General features: G+C 38.7%; 2 protein-coding genes across 7 annotated transcripts in view; one reads left to right on the top strand and one right to left on the bottom strand.

Moving 5' to 3' along the window:
- Positions 1-4,140, bottom strand: part of LOC118326751 (zinc finger protein Aiolos-like) — a gene marked incomplete at its 3' end in the record, with an annotated part of 31,905 nt that extends 27,765 nt beyond the window's left edge. Inside the window, 1 exon segment of the mRNA XM_035659810.1 lies at positions 4,040-4,140. Coding sequence (XP_035515703.1) covers positions 4,040-4,126 — 87 coding nt within the window. The 5' untranslated portion in view covers positions 4,127-4,140.
- Positions 4,141-4,825: 685 nt separating this feature from the next.
- Positions 4,826-13,593, top strand: LOC118326752 (SWI/SNF-related matrix-associated actin-dependent regulator of chromatin subfamily E member 1-like). 6 transcript variants are annotated; one of them, XM_035659813.1, is made up of 11 exons: positions 4,826-5,058; positions 5,840-5,890; positions 6,221-6,264; positions 6,560-6,664; positions 7,476-7,556; positions 7,890-8,021; positions 8,234-8,405; positions 11,142-11,314; positions 11,424-11,525; positions 12,043-12,289; positions 12,387-13,593. In XM_035659813.1, exons 2-11 carry the CDS (start codon positions 5,884-5,886, stop codon positions 12,584-12,586), a joined length of 1,263 nt encoding a protein of 420 aa, XP_035515706.1. In that variant the 5' UTR covers positions 4,826-5,058; positions 5,840-5,883; the 3' UTR covers positions 12,587-13,593. The 6 variants fall into 6 exon arrangements, with proteins under 6 accessions (XP_035515706.1, XP_035515708.1, XP_035515707.1 ...); XM_035659812.1 differs by having other exon boundaries at positions 4,833-5,058; positions 6,560-6,658; positions 12,028-12,289; XM_035659811.1 differs by having other exon boundaries at positions 4,833-5,058; positions 12,028-12,289.
- Positions 13,594-13,958: the final 365 nt, after the last annotated feature.

Below are 13,958 nucleotides of genomic sequence, written 5' to 3'. Positions count from 1 at the left end.
TCAAATACAGACGCCAACAGTGTTCAGTTAGTTGCAATCTGAAACTTCACCGCCAGATGCCACTAAATCCTACACACTGGTCCTTTAACATGAAGCTTTGAATGGAGGACTCTTGTGTAGCAGTAAAAATCATGATTATGTTGAAACAAGAATTTCCTCTGTTAATCTGACAACGCTAGTTTTCAGTTTTTTATATATATCATCTATAGGGCATCACACTAATAATTAAAGGAGCGTATTACCAGCGCACGTAACATAGCTTTTCATCAAATATTTTAAATACTGTAGGCAAGGCTGCTACTATTCTTATAGCAATTTGATTGCACTGGTGTTGTGCTTTATGAGTTCAGGGCAGAGAAGCAGGTTTAAGCTAATGCTGGTGTTTGTCACCACAAGATATGGACAGCCTGATCTATCTGCTCCATGGGAAACTTATTGGTTGTCATAGCGTAGAATGTCCTGAGAGAGAATCAGGTCATTTCCACACAGAGCAGCATAAATGTCAGCCTAACAAATTATTAGTGTGTAGATCAAAAATATCATTTATGTTGAAAAGAAGAAAAAAAACAATCATAATGAGATATATATTCACAGCATACATACTGTCGCACAATGGATATTTGGTTCTTTCTATGTCTCCATACTCAGCTTTTACCTCAACATCAGTTAAGCTTTAAATGAGACTATTTGAGAACAACATGCTGAAGGTTAATTCAGCTTCACATAGAAATGAAAAAAGTGCCATGAAAACCTTTATTTTTATGCATTTTTTGCACATTTTTCCAAACTGAATTCGGTCTAAACCTTTTTTTTTTTAGAATGCAGTACTATATGCATATATAGAGTCAAAGAAAAGTGAAATGCTCTACTTTTGGTGCTTCTCTTATTCCTTTATTGAGCGAGGTAGTAAAACATATAACCCCCCAGTAATCTTACCACCGCTAACTTGGGACAGCTGATATGGGCCAGCACATTCCCAAAATGAATCTGACAACTGTTGTCCCTCATCAGACTGAGGGTTTCTCTGATCTATCTTCAGTGCATCCTGAAGGTACTTGAGGGTGAATTAAAACAATCCTTCTACTATTTGTACACATTAAAACTTAGAGGGTGTGTTTTTAGTGCACTTTGTCTTCTATGATTTTGCTACAAAACTCACTTGTGAAATTTTCGACAGAATCACATCCTATATGGTTAATCATAATAAACTACTCAAATGAAAATGATCAAACATAACTTTGTCTCTGAGCAGGCTTAGTTATTTTGCTATATATATTTTGTCAGAATTCTACACTTCTGGCCCCCAGTTATTAGTAACACTACATACTCTTATCACTGAAGCCAGTGGTCAATTAATAACCTTTGCAGGAAACAGTGTATTGCCAAGAAAGGTATCCAAAGGTAGTTCACCAAAACACAGGCAGACAGATAGAAGGTGGTTTGGGTAGAGAATCATTGCTACAGCTTAAAAATATCAAAAACCAAATAGCCTAAAAACCATTCCAAAGAAAACAGTATCTGGAGACGTCAATACTCATTCAGTGAACTGAGATGAGAATCCCATCTTATCATCCATCAACTAAGTGTTACTTAACACACTCAAACACATTTCTCTGTTAACTGATGTTAATCTTTGAGAGAAATGACAAAAGGTTTTGGCTTTGATTTTGTAAAGGCCTTCTAACTACATAAACTGTGTATCTAAGCTATAGTATGTTGCTTGATCTCTAACTTTGCTGTACTGAATTGTAACTGCATTTCTCAAGAATAGACTGTTCCTGTTTGCCTTTGATATTATCTATTAATGTGTAGAAGATATGAAGTAATGTTTGCATGCATACAAATGGACTGGGTTGGAGACAGCTAAGGTCTTGTGTATCTTGTCCAGAACAGGACCGTTATACTCAAACACTGAAGTGATCAAAGAACTGAAATATAGAGTTTCAACCAATTAAATGATCACTTACATTGTAAATGTTTACCTGATGAAAATGTACACATTGTAATACATCAATTAAAACACTTTAGAAACTAAAATGTTGTTGCTGTTTTTATTAGTAGCTTTGGATGAATTTAGCTTATCACAGACATATTAGTATATTTTGGATAATGAGTTAAGAATTTGATTGAACACATGAAATTTAATCAATCTACTATTAAATAAAGATCTGAAATATAAACTTATAGTCTCCTATTACATTCTAGCTATCAGTAGAATTGGATATTTGTTCTTTTATCTTGTTGCAGCATTGCATTTGATTGTTTCTGAGTGTCTTCCTTATAAGACTATTCGTTAGTGGAGATTACTTTTATGAGCGCGGTCTATATGTAATCTGATGTTTATATGTTTGTAATATCTGGGCCTCTAAGTCTTCATATGTTACATAAGGTGTGCAATGCGGACAGAGAGTATGCAATATGTCACAGCAGAAATAAACGATTGGGTTAAAAAAATGCATTTTGTATTGTTTGGTATTACCAAGTCTTTGTTTTTTTAAATTATAATGAATCTATTAATTCATTGTTAATGTTACTTCTACTACTACTTTCACTACCCTTATTTATCCAATCTCAAAAACGTACTGTTGTATTTGATATTGGGGTTATTTTTCAACTGTAAAATATTCAGCAAAATATTTAGTATATAAATTAGAGATAGGGAAAATTAAAGTTTATATAATGTGTTTATGTGAAAACAATATAGGAGAATATTGTTAGTAGATTTCAGCTCTTAAATATTGGTATCTGCCTCAAAAATCCAGTAATGGTCAGGCTCTAGCAATAATAGAGTTTGTTTTTTTTTGCCAAAATCAAATAGGAAACAAACCTTTAAATAAAAGATTGCAGGTTCATGACTATGATATGAGCTGTGTCGAGGATGCACATCGCGTCTAAGTTTACATTGAGTGACATGTGTGAGGATACTTCAGAGCTTATCAGTCTACCCGTTTCTAGCGATGGAAGAAGTAAGTAGCACTAAAAACTAAAACGTAGCACTACGTAGAAATACTCCATTGAGTAAAAGTGCTGAATTAAACATGTTACCTAGGTAAAAGTACATTAGCATCAAAATATACTTACATAATCCCAAAAGTAAAAGGACTTCTTATGCAGAATGACCCATTTAAGAATAATCTATATTATAATATTGGACTATAATTACTGATGCATTAATGTGTACATCACTTTAATGGTGCAGCTGGTAAAGTTGAGGCTGATTTTATACTTTATATACTGGTAGGTAGCTTGTGATTTTCACCAAGGGCTCAATAAAGTTGTATCTTTACCCATATTAATATATAATGATTTATTTTTTGATTACATTTTGTATTATTAACACGCAAAATAACTAATAACTATAGTTATCAAAGAAACATTGCGAAGTAAAAAGTACAATATATGCCTCTGAATTTCAGTGAAATTACAGTTTTAACATTATAGTATAACGTAGGAGAAAATAGAAAGTACCTCAAAATTCTATTCTATTCTAGTTCCATACATGAGTAAATGTACTTAGTTACATTCCACAACCTTCCTTTCCTGTTTCTTTCATCAAATGGCAAAACGGTCAAATTGTTGACTCCAAGCCAACGGCAGGAAACAAAGTTATTGCAATGTCAATGTCTGTTTTTACATAGAAATAGAGTACCGTATGTCTGGGAATGCTGGTTAGACGGACAGGTTAATGATAATACTCAAGGCATTTGTCCAAGGAATACCTCTGGAATGATACATCATAATAATCTGACTGAAGCAGCTTCTAAAAATACCCCCACCGTCTACCACCAGAGTAAACTTTCAAGTCTGCTTAGTTCCACTGCCTGAGTCTATTTTGGAGAGCTCTACAGGCTTAAGAACTGGGTCGGAATCTGCATTACAAGAACAGCTTTACGGGTTTCCCTCTGATTGATTCAAAATGTCACAGGCCCTGTTCTGCCCCCGGGCATCCAGAATCCCACAGCTGTGCCTGGGAGGCCCTGTGAGTGTCTGTGTTAAGCCTGCACAGTAGCTTACAAGAGACATGTGACCTCCACCATACCTCCAGATGTACTCCATCACAGGTGTCCAACGCTAAACACGGTCCTGCCCATAACTCGTGTGGAATCTGCTCCCCGTTTCCATCCATACAGCTTTCTGGCCATTGCCTGATGAATGAAAAGAGGACACCTGCAGATGAGATCACAACAGTGTCTGCATGCATATTATACAGGATGCAGGTCAAGCAGAAATAAAATAAGCTCTCAAGTGTGCAATGTAAACAGAAAGAAACAGGGTCACAATGAACACAATCAATTAACAAATCCAAAACAAGTACTATTCAGGTTGAATGGACAGAGATGTAGGCTAAATCCTACAGGCTTTGGATTGTTATCTTTAGGGAACACACTATTACAACTATTGACCTGGGCGGCTCTCAGACAATGAGAACAAGAATGCAAAGTATTTCAGTTCTCAAAACAAGGGAGCAGTGATTTTGATTTTCTCAAAAGCTTAGAACCTGTGAAGCGTCCATAATGCTACTTTAGGTATGGTGACATAATAAGTCATTTTTTTTGCATTAAAGTCTGAGATTATTACCCTGTAGAAAAGAATGGGTGTAAAAGGTTAAGCATCTGCACTGACATGGCACATTTTTTACATGAGATGAGGTATTTTGCAGTGCAGGTAACTGCTTCTATACAACTCTGACAAATGTTATGTTGATCATCTGCGCCATGAAGGGTAAAATGTGACACCCTATGTAGCTGCGCTGTTATGATACCTTCTCTTTTTCTCTTAATGATGACTATTCGTGAGCAGAAAGGTCTGTCTGCTGTCATATCAATAAGTTAGAGCTGCAGCAGTGACAGTTGAGGGCGATGAGCATCAGCATCGAGGCAAGGAACAGCTGTAATGAGGAGAGGGGTGGGGGTTCAGTTCTGGAAGATTCTGCAGGAATCTTACGAGTGGACCCCGTTTCATTCGTTTATTGTGGGGACTGTTTCTCTGAGCTAGGTGGTTAGCCCTCCTTGTCAAAGCCACAACGTACACACTGTGGTTGGGACTAAAGGTTTTAGGGTGAGTTTTCTGGCCAACATTTTAGTATACATGCTTGCTTGTCACCATCAAAATCTATGGGAATGTGTATATCTCTAGATGTGTTGGTTTGACTTGACGTTGCATGCTAACAATGTCTCAGAGGTGTCATTTTCCTTTTCATTTAGCTCATTTAGCTAAGCTAACCTGACTAGCCGTCAGCCTGCTGGTTATTCAGACGAGTTAACGTTCATTAACGCTAGTTAAGCTGATGACTCAAGCTAAGCACATATCGACAGTAACGAATATCCATTGTCATAACAGTATAATTACACGTAAGTCGCACGTTAACCCAACGCTTCACTTATTGCTGGCGTCTGGTGTAGGCTAGCTAACCTAGCTTCAAAGAAACCACAAGAAACTGTAGCATGCTAACGTTAGCTCGTTAGCTAAAGTACAGCTCGTTTATTGATCCAGCAGAGATGTAACGTTGGCGCTAGCGGTCCAGTCCTACCAGTGCTACTTCACCAGTTATCATATCCAGATAATCATTACTGCTTTGGCATTTAATGCGGCCTTATGCCTTATGCGCTGCTGTTGATAGCATTTATTTGGCTAACATGAAACGCCTTCAGTTGATGTCACAAGCTGTCCAGACTGTCAGTGTTCAGACAGATTAGGCTAACGTTAGCTAACCCGCCCGGTTGTCTGACAATCATCGGCATCTCTTTGTTTTGTGTGATGTATGAACCACCATATCAACACAGTTCATCTCATCAATACGATATCAAATGTTACCCTCCTCTAAATGTGTTTATTACAGAGCCAATGACTGGAATAGACTGATACCTACTTCTCACTGCAAAGATGTCAAGTAAGGAACTGGGAGTGTTTGAGCTAGTTGTGATATGAAGCTCTTTGTAGGCGATTATATAAAACGCATAATCAAACACATCAGACCTGCTGTTTCCATATATCCATGTTACATAGTGATATGACCAGAACACTGCAATATCAAAGTGTATCAATGGTTATCAGAGGATCCAGATGATGTAGGGGTACTTTGTTATTGATGGGGTTATTTCATGTAGAAATGAAGCTTATTTAGTAAACATCACTGGCAAATTGTTAGGGTTAGCTAATAGCCTGCTGTTTCACTGGACTGATTATTGATGTTTGATTTGGACCTTTTCTTTCACAACAGAGAGACCATCATATGCCCCTCCCCCTCCCCCTGCCCCTACAACTGTAAGTACCCCTACCGAAGAGTAGCACCAATCTTCTGGGTATCCCAAGTTAAGCTGATGTTTGAAGGCTCCATTTTAGCACTGTTTATGATTTAGCAAAATATCTTTTCAAAAAGATCCACTCTTTTGTGGATTGGTTAGTAACACAGACTGATGTGCTGATGCACCACTGCTTCTTAAAAGACTATTTCCTTATAGCTCCAGCATGAATGCAAGTTTCTTTATTTTGCATTTCCACAGCTTATTTCATTGGTTTCATTTCTCATTCGTATTTCTGTCTCATTTGTTTCCATCAGCAAATGCCCAACACTACCGGGTTTGTGGGGTACAACCCATACAGCCACCTGGCCTACAACAACTACAGACTGGGAGGGAGCCAAAGCACCAACAGTCGGGTAACGGTATGAATATTAACAGTTAAAAAAGGTGACCGAAAATGTCAAGCAGACCCAAGTGGAGAAATTAAAATCTGTAACAGTTCACTTCCAGTTAAGTTTCACACTTAACAGTCTGCCTACTCAGCGAAGGAAGACACTGCAGAAGCCTCTGCGAGCATCAGTAGCATTGGAGCTTTTCACAACATCGAGCTTTGCTAATGAGATTAGATGTATTTTTGCATTTCCATCGTTCAAAGAGCAGATGCTGCAAAATTTTCAGCATGAGAAGCCTAACTCGTTCCATTACTGAGACTGCATCTGATATGTGTGTCATTCCAAATGTCCTCTGCTGCCTCCATCACAGTGCAGACTGGCTAAAAGTCCATCTGTGTGTATTCAAAGACCACCTGCCTTTCAAAGTCTGCATTTCTGACAGCCATGTTAAGTAACCCATGCCATCAGTGTTGCCATGGCATTACAGACTCTCTGCTCGGCATGGCTCTGGCTGCTGAGCAGTAATTTAGTCGCTGCATGCAAGCTGTGGTTGGCTGACTCTGATAATGGCATTATGGGCAAATCTCAGCTTAAGTGAGATGTTTTTTTTTTGTTTTTTTTTCACAGTCGGCACTATTCCATTGTACTCTGTTGGGTTTCTGACTTGTGTATGGCCTCAAACTGACATTAATTAAATCATGTTAATTGAAGTGATACAAAGTTACTTTGATGCATATTGTATTTGATTTCAGGTCTCATTTTTTGATAGATTTATATCAAATTACATAACTGTGCACCTGCACGTAGTTTCACAAGGTGACTCTTTTTCTTTGTTTACCAGAATTCTTCAGGAATAAATATCCCAAAGCCACCCAAACCACCTGATAAGCCACTGATGCCATATATGAGATATAGTCGTAAGGTAAGTACACAGTATTTAATTGCTACCTTTTGCATCGTCATGTGCTCTGTTGGAAGACAGGGATGCTTTGCTTTTAATATATTCTGTCAGAGTAAGTAAGATGTACATTTTGTTTCAGACACTTAATAGTTGTTTATCAAGGTAGGTGTGAAGCCAAATTAAGCCAGGACTTAGGTAGGACTGTCCACACCATGTAGTGGGATTTATAAACTTGGAGATGGAGCTTAAAGCACACGGCCTCCTCTGGTTTGTGACCTCTCTGCAAAGAGATAACCACTTATAGCCCCTCCAACCCAACCCAACCCCACACCCATGTCTGGTTCTCATCACCAGGTTTGGGATCAAGTAAAAGCCTCCAATCCTGATCTGAAGCTATGGGAAATTGGGAAGATAATCGGTGGCATGTGGAGGGACCTCACTGATGAGGAGAAACAGGATTATTTGAATGACTACGAAGCAGAGAAGGTTGGTTGTTTTACGGGGTTTTTCTTATGGGTGACCAGTAGATGTGTCTCCAACAGTTGTGGGTCCCTCCAGTCATCATTCCTTCCTTTCTAACAGTCCTGAGTAAACCTCTTTCCTTATCTTGTCGTAGTTGATTGAAAACGAGGGTCCACGTGTTGTGTCTGCTTGCCATCTCTGTTTCCTCGTCATTCCTGTCATCTTTTCCGCCGTAGATTGAGTATAATGAGAGCATGAAGGCCTATCACAACTCTCCAGCCTACCTGGCATACGTCAATGCAAAAAGCCGGGCCGAGGCAGCTCTGGAAGAGGAGAGCCGCCAGAGGCAGTCCAGACTGGACAAGGGCGAGCCTTACATGAGTATTCAGCCAGCGGAGGATCCAGATGGTAAGGCCACTCAGCTAAATGCTTTGTCTTCCAAGGTTTAGAGCACCGTGACAGAGCTGTAATTACTGTAGCACGACCACACAGAGTTGCCAGTCCGCACACCCAGAAACTGTTATCTTTTTCCCTCCTCCTACACTGCTACAACTGTCCACATTTTTGGTAATGGTACCTTTCAAACATCATTTCTTCCTTCAAGCTGCAAAATGGAACACAATTTGTCTTTGTTTTGCACAACAGTTTACATTTTGTAGGTATTCTTGGCATTGGTTTAGACATAATTGCAAAATTTACATTCTTTTCTCTGTTGTTTTAAAGACTGACGCACACACGTTAGACACACAAGCCAGAAGAAGACGTTTTGAGTTACACCCACCTCAAGGAAATGATGCTTGTCTGGGGTCTGGCTGGGTCACAGTAGACGATAATGATGTACAGGAAAACTACAGATAAAACCAATTGCTATTTAGAAACACCCCAGACCATAAAAATGTCAGAGCTGGTATCCCAGTGGGTTATGTTCTCAACAGACTGCACGTACGTCAATGATTAAATAAGGCTTAGCTATCCGGGTGGCTCCATATTGAGAGATTGTGTTTTAGTAATAAAGTCAGAAATTCTACCCTAAGCTGCTGCCATACACTCTTTTTTCCTTTTCTGCTTTAAACAGCATCATAACAGCTCACAGAGATAAAGTGCCTGCTAGAGTCATAGAGTCAGAAGCAACAGATGGACCTATCATGCTCTGTTTTAAAAGAAGTCTCTATGGAGTTTTTTTTCAGCAGTAGAATTAACCATTTTTTTTAAACCAAATTTTTCATATGTGTAGTGTAGTCGGAAAAATATTTGACATTCAGCAGGTGCCATCGTTTTACTTAAATTATGTCAAAACCACCTGAAACAACACTAATCATGGGATATAGCATTGTGCTAAAGGAAACGAATGAAACTGAATTTTGCTGAATTTGTGAACGTAGAGAGAAGCATTAACTTCTCACACACCAAACTTCAGAATTACCTCTTTTGACTGTTTCCTGTTGTGGTGTCAAGACAACCCGCGTGAGCACCTTTGAAACTTTAAACATGGCAAATGAGATTCATTTATGCTCTCTGGAAAGTTTCAAGGGTGCACACATGGGTGCACAGCAACAAGAAGTACAGGTGATATCTACTGTGAGCTATTGTTGCATCACAGAGGTTCAGCAAAGTTTTGCCACAATGAAGCCCAAATATAGTGCCATTTATTAGAATTACAATGACTAATTTCAACTTTACTGTGAAATGTATTTGTGAATACAGCTATATATTTACCTTGTAAAAGCTATCGGTAGAAAGGTTTTTTTTTTAAATTCAATATATAAAGGGATTACATTTACACATTTGGTCTGTAATTGGTCCCTTCTTTAATTGTCCAAATTAATTGCAATCAATTAGTTGCTTTGCAATCAAATGTCTAATAATTTATTGATCTAATCCTTTCACATGATCTTGTAGAACCTCCATAACATGTCACTTTTCTTACATCTGTTTCCACTCCAGCACACTGTATCTAAGTCACTTTTTCAGTGCTGTAATTTACAGGAAAAAAACTTTTTTTTTTACAAAAATCACATTGTTTTGTACTCAGTGCTGTCCTGGATTGGGTCTTGAGTTCTATTGAAAACCTATAAACTGACATAAGGGTGGATTTGCTCGTTTAATTTTTGTTTTTGTTTTTTATTAGTTTCAGTATTAGTTTTGTTTTTTTAAATTATAATGGGGGTATTTGTCAGGGGGAAGATTTAAGAAGTTCAGAATAGTTTTTACAGTACAAACACATTGCATCGCAGTCATGTAGCCATCCCAGTCTCAATAAAAATTGAGCACCAATGCCCCCACTTCCTGGTTGTACTGACAAATTTGACCAAAATGGACAAAGACTATAACTAAAGACAATTCCTCAATATTTTTATTTTTAGTTACTTTTTTAAGTACACAATATCTTTTTAGTTATTTTTTTACCTAATTTTAGTTTTTAGTTTTGGTTGATCATAATAGCCTTGGTACAAAGCCCGAGCAAAGGAGAATGGGAGAGAATTAGTTAAATATAAGTGCACCAAAATGATGGCTCAGGCAGATCTAAACCTGTAATCACTTTCAAATATGCTTCTAAAAGTACTGCAGTTCTTAATTTTACGCGTTTTCTAAATTAATAAATAAAGTTCAAATCCTATTTAAATCCATCTGGACTTAATTCTTTAGTATGGAAAAAGTAAGTAGGGATGATTATTGTCTTATGGCACTGTAAATGAACTGTATTTGTATTTTACTTTCCTGCACCCTCATCCTGTATTTAAATGGAAAAAAGAGTATACATTTAAGACAAAGAAGAACATTTGCTGACGAATGAAAATTGCAGACTACATCTGTCCACATAGAGTGGGTTATAATTAACCACTTGTCCCATTCACCCAACAATAACGGTTTTGCTTTGCTTGAGGATGTATTTTGACATAATGACCTATACTTAACTCTAACTCTGTATAAATATTGAGCAATATCCTCCTTATGTTTATAGTGTCTTGATACAGCAGCATTTGTATCATTTTGTTTTGTATCATTTGTGCCATAGTTTGCTGAAGCCTCTCCTACTCTCTGACAGTGACTGTAACACATCTCTACTCTTTGGCTTTTGACAGGTGTGTAAAAATATATTTCTTAAGACGACTGTAACAACTCAAATGTTTTTCATGTCTTCAGATTACGATGACGGGTTTTCTATAAAGCACTCAGCTGCATCTCGTTTCCAACGCAACCACCGTCTGATCAGCGAGATCCTCAGTGAGAGTGTAGTGCCAGATGTGCGGTCAGTTGTCACCACTGCTCGCATGCAGGTCCTCAAACGCCAGGTCCAGTCTTTAATGGTACACCAGGTATGGTCAAGTCGCCGTCTTCTCATTTTCACATAATGTTGGCATTTAGCAAACTTTTGTCGGGGCTAATAATGTAATAATCGTGTTGCCTGTGTGTGTTATGATGCAGAGAAAGTTGGAGGCAGAGTTGCTTCAGATTGAAGACCGCCACCAGGACAAGAAGAGAAAATTCATCGAAGCCACAGAGTCATTCACAAATGAGCTAAAAAGGGTACGGCGTCTTTTACATCAAGCCTGGTCATTGCTTACTCGCACGCAAGCTTCATTTTGCATGTTCAACTGTACAGTGTGCAGCTCTGGTTATGTGCCAGTCTACGTCTGCCTTACAGCCACCAGCTGCTGCTAACTCCATCCACATGTTCTGGCAATCATATAGCTGTCATCGTTTACAATTTGTAGCCCCCATAATAACTGTTGTTCTGAAATGAGATTCAGCATTGTGCAGTTGAATGCATCTGCTGATCACAACAGGTGGCGCCATTTATCCTTTTGCAGAGCTTCTCACAGCATCCTTTCACTGACTGAGAAGTAGCAGTTTAAAGACTAAGCATGCACTAAAGCATTGTTGTAGTTAAGATCCGATTTGTGCACATTCAGTGACATCATTAGTTACATTAAAGTGTAAAAAAACAATTCTACTTAGCACATACAGCATGCTCACGAGTGCAGTAGTTGCTTTCTACATTAAGTCCCCCGTGTACTGTACTTTTAAGCTGTGCTGTATGAAGGTGGAAGTGGACATGGAGAAGATTTCTGCAGAGATTGCTGCAGCAGAAGAGGCAGCACGCAAACGGATGGCAGAACGAGAGAAAGATGCAGGGGACCGAGGTGCACGAGAGGCCCCCACCTGTGTCTTAGCAGAAGAGGAAAAACACATTTGTGCAACACATGGCAACAAGTCCCAGCCAAATCCTCTCAGCGAAAGTAGCAACAAAGAAGGCGAGGACACAGAATCCAACACCACAGACACTCCAGGTGAGCCACACTGGCTTTTTTTGTTTTGTTTAGGCTTTTGTGCAGTTTGGCTTATTATTTTTTAACATCATGTCATGTTTTTGTTTCTTTGACTCAGGAAAGCCGAAGACCTCAGAGGAGCTTGAGGCTCATCCAGGCAGTGAGGAGGGGGTGTCGGAGGACAAGGAGAGCGTGCCAGAGGCAGCCATGGAGGAGGGAACCAGCGACAGTAACACAGGCTCAGAGACCACCTCTGCTCAGACAGAAGATGCCCCTACCACTGAGCCATCAGAGGGCAAAGCAAGAGCAGCGCAATGAGTCCAACACCTGACTGTCTGTGGACTGTGAGGCTGTCCTTATGTCTATTGGCCTCTGATAACATACATTGCACAGTGTCATCTGAGTTTGTCAAAGCATAGGAAGAGCATTCAGATGGGCTCAGTATTTAACGATCCAAGTTCACAGACATGCGCTGAATACACATAAATGAAAAATATAAAGCACTTGAAGCCGACAAAGCAATGGTCCTGTCTAAAATCATTGGCTGCTAAGTGTGCCACAAAAGCCAGTGTGAAAGCGCTATATTATCTCCACAGGCCTCGTTGCAATCTGGAAGAACCCATACAGGCCCTCCTCAGCACATATTGATACATATCTCTAGCACTATGTCTGGCAGATTCCAGAGAGTCGTAAATTAAGACTGGCTATATGAAAAAAGCTGTCATGCGAAACAAACATTGTTCAGTGTTATATTTAACGTTGTCCTCTGTATTGTAGTGTCATTGTTGCTTTCATTGTTATTTTTGCATGTTGCAATCTTTTAAAATAAGTTGGCACACTTGTGAAGAGTGGAGCTGGGCGACCATCTCCTTGGCAGGAGAATATTTGTTTACTCTCTGTATCAGTATTACAGTGACAGTATTGTCTCAGGAGTTTGTAGTCATTAGTAGTAGTTATTTCTGTTATTTATTATTGGCATTTTATTATACTTGTGTATTGGTTGTCCTGGGCCCAGCCCAGTCCATCCATAAATATATCACATGATCATCAATGCTGTATAAAGCTCAACTACCAGTGTTCTCAAGTTTGCTAGCTGTCAATCAAATCAAAAGCTGTACGCTTAGAACATTTTATGTGTTATGATCAATATTGCAATTTTCAGCAGAAAACTTTTAAATGTACCGTAATTGTGTACACAGTGTAACGAGGTTTGCTTAAACATGGATTTTCATGTCGTAAAACAGCTTGAAGAACAGTCATAAACATGCAGTCTTAAAATGAATTTCCTTTTGCATATTTATACCAATAAACTTTTCTACCCTGAACAGGTTCTCCCTAGTATAAATAAATAAATACACACTAACATTTACAGCACAAACATGCACAATTTAAAATGTACACCAGTGCTTGTAACAGTATATGACAAAGCTGTGTTCTTTGATAACATTACTGTAAAAAGTCATGGTGGAGAAATGATCAAAAACAACAACACTATGCTAGTATGCAAACATTGTTGCATACAGTGTTCTTGCATATAGCATAGTTGTCCTTTGCACAGTACAGGTAAGGGAAGTGGGTAAGATGAGAAGGAATTGTTCTGATTTCCTGTTTTCAATGTAGATCTACCTAGTAATCCTCCTGAGCATTCAGTTTTGCATGTGACAAAATTACTCATTAATGGCTGAAGGAA

The sequence above is a fragment of the Morone saxatilis genome, unplaced genomic scaffold (genome assembly GCF_004916995.1).
Source record: "Morone saxatilis isolate NCDOM2014 unplaced genomic scaffold, NCSU_SB_2.0 Contig17, whole genome shotgun sequence".
Taxonomy (NCBI): domain Eukaryota; kingdom Metazoa; phylum Chordata; class Actinopteri; family Moronidae; genus Morone; species Morone saxatilis.
This window is presented reverse-complemented; position numbering and strand designations above follow the sequence as displayed.